Source organism: Calypte anna, chromosome 1 (assembly GCF_003957555.1).
Source record: "Calypte anna isolate BGI_N300 chromosome 1, bCalAnn1_v1.p, whole genome shotgun sequence".
In the NCBI taxonomy this organism is placed as follows: Eukaryota; Metazoa; Chordata; class Aves; order Apodiformes; family Trochilidae; genus Calypte; species Calypte anna.
The window spans coordinates 70,343,787-70,356,379 of record NC_044244.1 but is presented as its reverse complement, the minus strand read 5'-3'; the positions used below and the strand labels follow the sequence as shown (position 1 = coordinate 70,356,379).

At 33.5% G+C, this 12,593-nt stretch overlaps 1 protein-coding gene across 1 annotated transcript in view; it reads right to left on the bottom strand.

The window, feature by feature from the left end:
* The window catches only part of LRRIQ1 (leucine rich repeats and IQ motif containing 1), a 106,769-nt gene that overhangs the window by 76,122 nt on the left and 18,054 nt on the right, over window positions 1–12,593 (bottom strand). The window contains exons 13-15 of the mRNA XM_030465526.1: window positions 5,793–5,866; window positions 5,404–5,497; window positions 3,234–3,410 (exon numbers count right to left, since the gene is read on the bottom strand). Coding sequence (XP_030321386.1) covers window positions 3,234–3,410; window positions 5,404–5,497; window positions 5,793–5,866 — 345 coding nt within the window. The remainder of the gene's footprint in view (window positions 1–3,233; window positions 3,411–5,403; window positions 5,498–5,792; window positions 5,867–12,593) is intronic.

The window sequence follows — 12,593 nt, the reverse complement described above, 5'->3', positions numbered from 1 at the left end:
AAAATATATGGAAAAGTCAGAAGAACTAATCTCTTGGAGGCAAAAGGGAAAGTGGACAAACAAACTGAGCCTTATCAGGAATGGCAGTTTCCACCTGGAACTGTATCTAAATGATAAATAATATTCTACTCCTTTTTGTGCTATCTTGTGTGTTCATTAAAATTTTGCTTAATATCATCTTTTTCCTTTTGTGGACAGCAAACTCCGACAGCCATGGCAGTTAATTTTTATATGATTACTGACTACAAGACATCTAAAGTATGTGTCAGAAAGCATTTATTACAGTAGAGAAATTTAACTTTAAAACGTTTCAATCTTTACCATGGCAAGAATGGTAAAGTTTCTCACAGAAACAGCACAGACAATTTAACTGAGCAACAGTGGCGTATGAAACATAGATTAGACTAGCAAGCAATGATTGCTTTTGGCAGCTTACATACTTGGGGTCACACCTACAGGGTCTCATAACTTAGCAAGATGTGAAACAGAAGTTTGCTCTATTGTTGGCCTGTTCTTTAGCAACGTCACATTAATTCAAAGTATTGCAGTTTGTACATGCAATTGGTATGCTGTTAAGGCATGTATGGAAACAAATTTTTTTAAGTCCCTTTTATGAACTTCAGTTTTCAATTATTTTCAATCCATCCATAAATTGTTCTTTTAGTAAAAATAAAACTTAGAGAGGTTTTACAAACAATAAATTCATTTTAAGACTAAATTTGATACAAAATGCTTCAACTATGTCAAGGATACCTATTTAGAAGACTGTATATGAAATCTCAAAACTCACAACCCTTCCTGTCTCCTCTCCCCACCCAAACCATACATTCAGGAAATATGTTTATATACTAACGCTATTGTTCTTTTTAAACACATGCAAGCTCTTTCAAATAAAATTTACATGGAATCATAGAAAAATTTTCAGTTGAAGGAAACTCAGGAAGTCTCTAGTCTAAGTTGCTGCTTCAAAGCCTGGTTACATCTGAGATCAGACCAGGTTGCTCAGAGTTTTACCCAGTCAATTCTTGAAAACATTCCCGAACTGACACTTTACAGCCTCTCTGAGCAAACCTGTTGCAATTCATCACTGTCCAAACAGTGAAAAAGTTTTTTTCTTATGCCCAGCTGTATTAGGTTTGGCTGGGACGGAGTTAATTTTCATTATAGCTGCCTGTATGGTGCTGTGTTTTAGATTTATAACTGAAACTGTCTTGATAAAACCCTAATGTTTTGCTGAACAGTCCTTGGACAGAGTCAAGACCTTCTCTGTCATACTCAGCTGGTAGGCTGGGAGCAGGAAGCTGGGAAGTGACACAGCAGAGACAGCTCACCTGAACTGACCAAAACCATATTGCACACCATATAACATCATGGTCAGCAATGAAGCTTGGTGGGGAGTCTTTCCAAGGTAGCTATTGCTCAGAGAAAGTTTGGTGTATGCTGGTGGAAGGCAGTGAGTGACTGCTTTGCACAACCTGGTCACTTTCTATTTTTTTATTTTCTTCCCTTATTAAATTGTCTACACATCAGTCAGCGTGCACTTCTTGCTTCTAGAATTCTGGTAAGCGTGCACTCCATCTCCAGCTCTTTGATAAAGATGTTAGAAGGATAAGTAAGCTTCCGGAATGTAGCACAAGCCATTAACTATTAATAGTTAATGGATGGTCTGAGACTGATTACTCAAAATTTCTTGCCAGTCTAGTTGTCCATTCAGGCAGACAATTGCTAAATAAACAATTAAATTTTTTTAATATAACTTTTCCCTCCCATTTTTTACCATCTTGCAGAAATTTATAGTTATGTCTTTAGATTCTACCATAGTTCTCTCACATTTGTCATTTCATATTTACAGATTGATGAAATAGATCTTAAATCTCAGACAACAGAATTTTTTCTATCATAAAGGAGGAGGAGTACTTTTTTGCCTCTCCTTTTTTCCTTTTAAGAAACAGAAAGGAAAGAATACTATTTCAAAATGTTAAATCTATTAGGAAGTATAATCTTCCCACCTGCAAGCCAGAATCCAAAAATCACAGAAGTGAGGACATATCTTGAAGGTTAATGGAGAAACATGAGTTCCAGGAACCACCTAGACATTACTTCCATCATAGAAAACTGAACTTTATAGTTTCTCAAATTACTTTCAATCTAATTCTTAATACAAACATCTTTTTGAATAAATCTGCTTTTTGAGCTATGAAGTTTTTATTTCAGCCTAGTAACCACCAATAATGCATCAAAGTAATACATCAAACCAGTTAGGTAGTAAAAAGACACCATGGATATACAGGTTTACATGTAAATGCTAAATAGCCAGAGATTCTGAAAAAAATGTGGGTACTTTTCCTGAACCAAAAATATACACAAAGAAAAGTTCAAGCTAAAGCACCATCAAATATCACATGCTTCATCTGTTCTGGGATACTGTTCAATACCTGGCAGGATCAAAGAAATTATTTTTCCAACCATCATTAGACAAGTTGGACACTAAATGGACTACAAGGATATTATGAACATGCTAGGAAATGAAAAGGAACTAAGAAAAAAGAAAATATGCAATAATTCCAAGTGTGAAAACATGAGAAATTTGAGTTATTTAGATATTGCAAAGTAATGAAAAGATAGCAGGTATAAATGATAAATTCCCACTTGCAATGCCTAAGTTGGTATCATTGGACAACTGACCGTGCTACTAATGATAAAGGCAGTAAGTATGAAAAAACCAAAGACCTGGAAACAGAGCCATTTGATGCATTACTTTAAGAGAAAAGAGGTCATATTTTTGCAGTCATTTGCAACATGAATAATGCAAACATATAATACAATAATACAAATATCGAAAACAAATGCTGGAAAAATTCAGAGCATGCTGCACCGATATTTAGCTTGATTATTCTAAACCTAGGAATGAAGTTAATATGGTTAGACCACTTCCAGAACTTAAGCTGTTATTACTGCACAGTACTTTACTATGTTGTTCGCATGAATTCATTCAACTACTACTTACTGAAGGTTTTGAACCCCATTTTCTCAAACAAAAGTCAAGACTCACATATCTTAATCTCTCTTTAAAGATCTCTGCACTGAAATAAATTATTCCAATTTTTCTCTTAATGTAACGTGTTTCCAGACAAAAAAAAAAACTATGTAAAATCAATAAGGCATCAACAGCTACACTAAAAATACATGAAAAAAATATTTTTAATATAATTTATATTCACATAAATACATACCCCAATTCAACAGCCTTTTCTTTCAGCAGAACATTTTCTTCAATTTGAATTTGATAAAGTTCCAGAAAAGGTTTTGAATCTGATCCTTTGATTCTTTCCATTGTGGGTAAAGTAGGACAGCTGTAGATTCTGCCATCAAGAAACTGTAAACTAGGGAGGACCTTAGACAAAGAAGACCTTAGAAAAGAAAAAGTTTACTCAGTTTTATGCTAATTCTAAAACTCTCGTTTTATTAATACAACCATATAAGACAAAAATGATTATATTTTTCTAAGTATTTGTACATATTTGTTCTTACTTCATATGTTACTATAGTATCTAAATTTTATCATTAGTAAACCACAGAACTTGGCAAGATTTCTTAATACTTTGTCTGCATGAAGGCCACTTCTGAAATACTGACCCCAGAGAAGTCAATGACAATGTTCTCAGTTCACTAGAGTTACAATAACAGGAAAATTTGACACTCACGTGCATAGGTACCTGTAATGCATTTCATTAGTAGCCAACACAGCAAACTAAGTCATGGATTAAGATATGGCACTGATTTTATTGACATATTGAAAGGTTTAGATTTAAAAACTGTACAGAACACTAAACATTGTCGGTCTGCTTCTTCTACCATTTGCATATATCACATAAACCAAGATGATAAACAGTATGACTGACATGGAAAAAAATCCAACTTTGAAGTATTGAACATGGGTCAGTGGAAGAGATGAGAGCAGAGATGATCTTTCCTTGCTATGAAAAGACAGTTGGGGCCACTGATATAAGAAAAAAATGAATGAGAAGCTTATCTACTATCTACTTATCTACTGATTTTATCTGGAATCTTCTCTCCTCTAGGTTACTGTGGAATATAAACTACTATGCAACCTTTTTTCATGTATTTCTTATACCACACCAAATCTGTTGAAAGTTTCAAGACTGCAGTTACCTAAATTAACACACCAACACTCAATATTTTTATTAAGTCAGCTTGAAGTAACACTTAAGCACTCTTGAAAGAACACCTATTGTAACCTGTAAGTCTGCTTACTCCTAAAAAAAGTTAATGCCTTTTTCAAAATATTAGAACTCTGACTATTCCCTGTGAAGGTGAAGGTTTATTACCCTGCTCAGACAATATACAGTTTAAAATCAGAGAAAGTTTCTATAACTGAGTTAGAATATTCCAAAATATAGCTCGGTAGAATTAGTTTTTGGCAAATATAAATCTTTCCTTATCTACTGCTCCTTAATTTAAGAATAACACTGTCTGAAATACATTTGAAAGAAAACGATCAGTTTAGATAGACAGTCCCTGAACACATAAAGAGAAATTACCAAAGCTGATATGGAATAATGATAAATTAAAAAAGTGCCATATCGAAGTTGATTGATGCTGGAAGTATTGTGTCTTAGAGCTATGGGATCTCAACACTAGTTTTTCCAGCTGGGTTTCTCCTGGTGAAAGGCTGAGTCAATATTTCATTTAGTGAATACTTCCTGGTGAATATTCTGTCACTTAAGAGGCTCTATTAATCATTACAGCACTGAAACACATTCCCCTAGGAGTGCTCAGAATGATCCCAGGGTTTAATTTTTAAAAACCAATTTCTTACTACTTCACTTTTGTTGGTGTTACCGCTGGCTGGACATGAAAGTACAAAACCGATTGGAATATTTTACAACTAATTCCTTTGTTGGTATCAGGGGGTTACATAAAGTTCACTGGAACGTATTGCCTGAAGTTAAAGTCAATGCTGTATTCAGCAAATCCATATTTTATAGTATCCCATACTTTAAATCCTTTAGATAAATTAATCTCTTGTCTAAAGTGTCAGTTCTTACACTTAAATTGGAATTCAGGTAGCTCTTCCCCTCTAGGCTACAAATGAAATAACAGTTAATTGTGTAAAATAATGGGAACTTAGAGAATGCTAATGGGAAATTAAACAATTGTCACAGTCCCCGCATTGTATTCACAAAACCATGTGCTGGAACCATAGGTTTAAAAGTCAGTCTGTTCATTATAAAACAAGCAAGCAACCAAGAATGCATTTGTAGAGCTCTTTTAAACTTCTCAAATCAAACAAGTCTTTTTTTGTTTTTTTTCTCACTGGAACACTAATAAAAAAATTGCAAAAAAATCTTCTAATGGAAGCAAATTAATTTACTTTCTTACCTCCAATTTTTTTCTTGAAGAAGAGGATTTCCATTCAGGGACAACTCCCTTAGTTTATGACAGCCACTTAACCATGCAGTGACACCGTTAAGGTCTGCATTGTAATAGGAAAAAAAATTAAATATAAGTTTGAATGCAGAACGTATTATTTCTAAAAATTCTTGCATGGAAGTAAAAAGTACCAAAATAATGAAGTACTACAAGCAGTCCTGCCACCTATATAATATAGATATAATTAATATCTACTACATCTACTACATTTGGAAAATATTTTTAAGTTTCTGAATAAATAGCTCATATATAAATGGGAAGAATCAAATTCTAGTAACTTTATAATTTAATTAAGAAGCTCTTGTTTGGATGGGGCTTTATGTTTTTATACAACTCACCAGACAAACAGTTATTTTTGATATCCAGCTTTTCCAAAGATACAAATGAATTTAAAGGCACAAGCTCAGTTAATCTAAGAACAAAACAGAAGAGGGTTTGGGTTTTGGTTTTTTTTTTGTTTGTTTGTTTTGTTGTGTTTTTTTTTTTTAAATAAAGTAGCAGTTCATAAGCAGAAAGGCATCAGAATCTTATACAATTAGGACAGTTTACTTATTTACATAAGCAAATGCTCATTTAGCTATCCAAGGTGCTAGACCAAGTTCTGTGAATTTTAACTTGGAAGTAAGTCTTAGGAGCTTACTTTCTAGTATTTACTCATTGATGTTGTGGTTTCCATGGTAAATATTTCACAGTCTGTTTCTTGCACTTAGTGCTGAGAATCTGAAGTCTTGTAAAAATTATACAGCTTAATAAGCTTTTCTTTAGACACTGCAACTGGAATACTAACAGAAGCCTCTGATTCAGAAGAAATAAAAACTGGTGTTCCTCCTTCCTCTTCCTTCATTTCTCATTGCTCAAAATTCTTGTTAGTTTGTTTCTCTTCTCCACTCAGCATATTACTTCCTAGATCGTAGAACTAATATAATCATTGTCACAGTTACATGTCTTAACAGGTCAAGGCTGCACTGTCCTGTAATGTATTTTTAGTGTTTCCTCTGTCTTACTACTTCTGTAAGACACTGAAAAATACGTGACTATTATACAGACGGTTATGGAATTGTTTTTCTCATCTGTCAGAACTTGTGCAGTAAAGCAGCAAAGCAGTAGGAGAGCTATGACAATATTCTTATTTGCAGTGTTAAGTGTAAATGTAAGGAAATTGGGTTGACATTGTACAAATACATTATTTTAATGGGAATATGTGTATTACCATTGCTAATAAAACATTAGTGTCTATTGCTATTCAAGTCTATTTACTTAGAAGCTTGCTAAGAATAAATGTTGAATGTTTTTTATTTTTAAAATATTTTTACTACCTTCCAGATTAGAATCACAGAATCAATAAGGTAGAAAAAGATCTTTAAGATCACTGAGTCCGAACATTACCCTAACTCTGCCTAGTCCAACATTAAGTATGTACCTAAGCACTGCATCTACACATTTTTTAAATACCTCCAGGGATGGTGACTCCACCACTTCTCTGGGCACCTGTTACCAAAAGGCTTTTCAAGCACTGAAAAGAGATTTTTCATAATATCCAATCTGAGCCTTCCCTGCTGCAGCTCAAGTCGTTTTCCTCTTGCTATATCACCTGTAACCCGCGAGAAAAGACCAACCCTCACCTCGCTACAACCTTTCAGGTAGGTGTAGGGAGCAACAAAGTCTCCCCTCAGACTCCTTTTCTCCAGACTAAACAATCCCAGTCGCCTTAGCCTCTTCTTGTAAGAGCAGGTACTGCTACAGTCCTTCAAAAAAGGACTTGTAAAAGCTTGCTGTGCTGTTACCTTCTGATGGAAGGTGTCCCTGCCCATGCAGCAGGGTTGGGACTTGGTGATCTTTAAGGTCTCTTCCAACCCAAATCATTCTATGATTCTATGATGATTCTATGACTTGTGCTCTAGACCCTTCAGAAGCTTCCTTACTTTTCTTTGCTCCAGCACTTTCTTGTAGTGAGGAGCCCAAACCTGAACACAGTATTCAAGGTGTGGCCTCACCAGTGTTTAGTTCAGGGGGAATAACTTTCCTAGTCCTGACAGTAACACTATTCCTGATAGAAGCCAGGATGCTTTTGGCTTTCTTGGCCACCTAGGCACATTGCTGGTTCATTTTCAGTTGGCTACTGACCAATATGCCCAGATTCTTTTCCACCACATTAAAAAAAAAAAAAAAGAAAAAAAAAAAGAAAGAAAAGAGTTTTTAATGTTAAATATGAAAGAGATAGGAAAAATTAAAATCAAAATGCAAAAACCCCACTCTTCAACTAAAATTAAAAGATTTATGTATAAGCACATTCTTAATCAACTGTATCTTTAAAAAAAAAAAATAAATGTTAACATAACTTGTTTCTTCCCAATAAGGAAAAGGCCTAAGCACAATGCAAGAATTGTATCACTGATAGCAATGTGTGTAGTCACTTTGAGACTGCTAATTTTAAGGCAAAAAAGTATTTCCTGAAAGTTTAGGCTTGGAAAGCTGTAAAGCAGAATTCTTATTGTCAGAAACATGATCATGCAAAAAATCAAAATCCACTCTCTCCACAAACTTAAAGCCAGTTAATATCAAAAATGCTTATTTGTTGCTGAAATGTGTGACTGTGCTGTATTTCCAGGACTGTCATTACAACAGAACGACAGATAAATTTAACTCTGGGCAAAATGTTGGTTGTATATTCTTTAATATTTTTCAAATTTTGATTGTACGCAAAACAGAAAAAACCCACATTATTTCCATGTTCAGATGACAAGTATTTGTATATGAAAAAATATTATTTTAGTAGCGAATTCAGAGAAACAGATATAATACCAATTGATTAGGTGTCACTAAACTCCTATTTCTTTATCAAACAGTATAGCTAACTTGTCCTGGTTCTAGTCCTATTTAGTTCTATTACCTCTGTACCTGTTTTCCATTGAATTAAATAAATATTAAGAAATATTAACTCTAAAAAAGGTATTAAGCCTTCTATGCAGATATAGTAGATATGTAGACACCGTTCTTATACATGTAGATATGTACTTATATGTAGATACTGCATACATATAGTATTACAACTATCAGCATTCTAGGTTCTCATGACTAGTCATTATTACATAAATATAATTAATATTTATAAAAAATATATTCACAGATCTTAGTGGCTAGCAGTATGGCTTCAAAGACTGAATATACATTATGCAGATTACAGATTTACATATTCAGAAGTATCCAGGAAAAAAGTCATATTTTGCACACAGGCTGAAAGATAGCACAATTTTTTTTTCTTATTCATAATGAGTGAGCTCTCTGGATCTTTATTATTATTTGCTGTGATGAATCAGAAATTGTCTACTGGAGTACCCTTGCCTGCTGTCAGTATTATGAGAGTTAAAACATTTCCCTGTCATTCTATAGCTTTCCCTTCACTGACATTCTTTGTTAATTTTTTTCCTAAGAAAATTCAAACCAGAAAGACAAAGGACATTACTGAAAACTTAATACTACTTGACCTTGTCACATTAGCCCTGGGCATAAGAGAGATATAAATTACAAAGAAGACACAAAAGTAAAAGATATTCACAGAAAAAAAAGCAAGCTATAGCTTCCGCTTTCTGCTCCCATTTAATGATGTAGCAGAGCAGGACACAGCCACAGAAATTCAAGAATCAGAAAACAAGATTTAAGACAGTAGCGTGGTTGCAAGTATGCATCAGCAAAAATGGAGATTGCTTTTCTGAACACAAGGAGAAGTTACTGCTTAGAATGGCCCAAATCCTGCTGTGCATGTGCTTTTTTTCCCCAGAAAAATTATCATTGATGTCAATGAGGTTAGAGGGAAGGAGGGCAATAGAATTAAAAATAAACATATATTAATCTAGGTCTTTAAGTAAAGACCATATTTCTTTTGCATTCTTTAAGAATATTTTAGTTTGCAAGAGTCACCATATTTACAAGTAGTAACCAAAATTTAATGTAGGAAATCCAACAGACACTTTTTTCTTGAATACTCTAGTTGAAAGTTCTTCAACTGTATTGTCCATGGTGTCACATACTTAGAGATAAAGTTACCATCAACAAAGATTTCAGAGAAGTCATCAAAAAAATCTGTACTGGTAAGGACGGGGAAAAACCACTAGACAAGTATAGATTTTTTATGACTTGACTTATTTCAGCTTCCAATGGCATACAGATTTATGATGATGACTCTGAAACAGGGATCAAATTCTCAAAGCAGGATGGCTTGCAATGACAGTGAGTTGAATTCTTACATCTAAAAAATTCAGTTAGAAACATAGACACCATATGCATTTAAGTGGGGAGAACAATACATATTAAGAAAGAATTGAGCTGGGTTCTTAGTATTTCTATTATAAGCCTTTTAGAAACAGTATGTATTAGTATTGCAAAAGTATACAAAAACATGAGAGCAACATGTTCACAAAGAATTTAGTTCTGGTCAAACCAGTTTCCCCTCTCAAAAAAAGAGGTTTTACAAATAACTGCATTTTTAAAAGTATTAAACTCTTATTTATCACACTTAGGTTATCTTAGTGAAAAACAAGAGATAGCAAAAAAAAAAAAAAAATTGGTCATATTAAAGCAGAAATTTTTAAGAGGGACAGATTTGTCTATTTTGAAGTTAGAAAAAAAAAAAAAAAAAAAGAAAGAAAAGTAATGGCTACCTGAACAGCAGATTGATTTAGGGCCTCACTGTAGAAAGTTTTAAATGAAAATGTCTTTGACAAGTAAGTACATAATTAAATTGGATTACATGTAAATATAAATGCCACATGATCTCTTAACACATATTAAATATTAGTTTCAGTCCCAGAGGTAAGATTTTTCTCTCCTACATCTAAATTTTTATCCACAACAGAAAACCATTTTAAAAGTGCCTTTTTAAAACTAACTTAACATCTGTGCTCTCCAGCTGCTATAAAATAGAGCACATACCTTCACAGTCCCAAGTCTGCAGTAACCAAGAGGATACTAATTACTGGCTTTGCTAAACTGCACATTGACCAAGTATATGCTTTGTATATGAAAGATGCAATAACAAACTTAAGAAATCCAGTAGTAGTAAAACAGCTGCCATTTTTATATTTGAAGAAGCTAAGCACTATCTGTTATAATTTCTCATTCCTAGATTGTTGGTTTAAAACAATTAATTTTTGGAGGTTTATCTTTGCTAATATCTGGTTTATAATACAGACAAAGCACCTCAGGAATAAAAATAACCTCTAAATTAGCATTAGAATTTTCTATCCACAGTACTTCACTTTTAGAAAAAATACTGATTCACAGCATTACTATTATATGGGCTTCCCATAATCATTAAAAATGAAATGGCACTCAGTGGACACTTGGAAAAACCTCATAAAATTGCACTAGGTGTAGGATAAAAGTAAAGAAACAGCTATTCTTTCAACAGCTTAGTCCATTACTTTCACTGTTTCTATAGAACATCAACATATGGAGCTGCTTATAAGTGTACAGAAAGTGAGTGTAACAGAGCAGGCTACTGAAATGCCACAAATTTTGAGGCTTTTAATATGCATAAGGCTATCTATCCTATTAAAAAAAATGAGATAAGCTATAGATATAGGAAAGAAAGAAAGAAAGAAAGAAAGAAAGAAAGAAAGAAAGAAAGAAAGGGAATTGCTTGGGGAGTTGTTTATTTTCAGCACATCCAGTTTGCTGATGCCAAAATATGTGCTTTCACACAATCCAGCAGAAGAAACTCAGTGCACCAAATGCTGTATCTCACAGCCTAGATGTCTGAGACCACGATCCTAAGCTGGTTCAGTCTCTAGAAAGCACAAGAGGTCTTCAGGCAGCTTTGAAAACTTTTTCTTACACACAGCATAGCTGCACTTTAATGTTAACAAAAAACAAGCCCAAGGAAGAGGAGCAAACTACAAGAAGATGGAACAGCACTACTGTATGTAAAAAAAAAAAAAAAAAAAAAAAAAAAAAAAAAAAAAAAAAAAGAAAAGAAAGTGAAGACAATGGATTAAATCAAAAAGGTGTGTGATTCGTAATCTAACAGTTAGCAAATTATGCTCTTGTTAATCACAAGCAGGAAGCACTTTCTCTAAACACCAGAAGAATGAGTAAAAGCATAAAACACACTCTAATATCCCAGCAACTTGAAGAACAGACTGTAAATATATCTGTAAATATATGTTGTATTTATATCCAAGAGTTTACATGCATACTACTCCATAGGAGATAATATGAAGACAATCTGAAAAGTTATGTAAAACTATATAGTCAAATAATACTAATTTTCCATGAAGGACGCTCCTTATAATAACAGGACTCAGCCTTACAGGTTTTTTCTCCCACAGGCTCCCAGTTACTCTGCTGAACTAAATATCATGTAAGACTGGATTCACTGTTCACATATAGGCAGCCACACATGAGCTGGCCATTTTGACTTTGTTAATTGTTAATGAACAGGCACTTGTAGGGTATGATTAGTCTCAAAGTAAATAAATCTCCTAAAAAAGGCAGATGAATCACACTAAAAGCATCTCCCCTAGCACAAAAATTATTAGTTCAGAGTGTACATTCTGTATATTATCTGTAATAATGTATATTCTACTGGTTTAGCTGAGGTCAATCTTGTTCAGAGTGAAATGGTCACAGTATAGAAAAATAATCAATTTATACTAATTTAAAATCCATTTTACTACAAACACATTCTAAATTCTTAACTATTGTTCCTCTTTTTCAACCACAATCTAAATCAAGAAAAAAGGAGTGGGACAATAAAAATTCTGACTCCTGAATTAAAAATTCCAACTCTGCAGCTGTACAGATTGGCTTAGAAAATTAAAAGAAAGTTAATTAGGGTGTATTCAAGTGCATGACAGTTTTATGTTGCCTTTTTTAATCCTTTTTTTTGTATTTTATGCCTTTCAAGATGAATAATAAGACTGAAAACTTGCAGCAAATATGCCTTTTGGAGGGCATTAACATATGTATGTAAAATACAAAACAACATTCTCATTTGTATCTTTTAACTGTACTAGCTGCAGTTAACATAGTCTGTTTTGAATAATCTAGCTGTGAAATATGAAGTTTGACAGACATACTCAAAAAACAATTGCTAAAGGAATCATGGTTTTAATAAAGCCACAATGCTAAGAAATTATTGT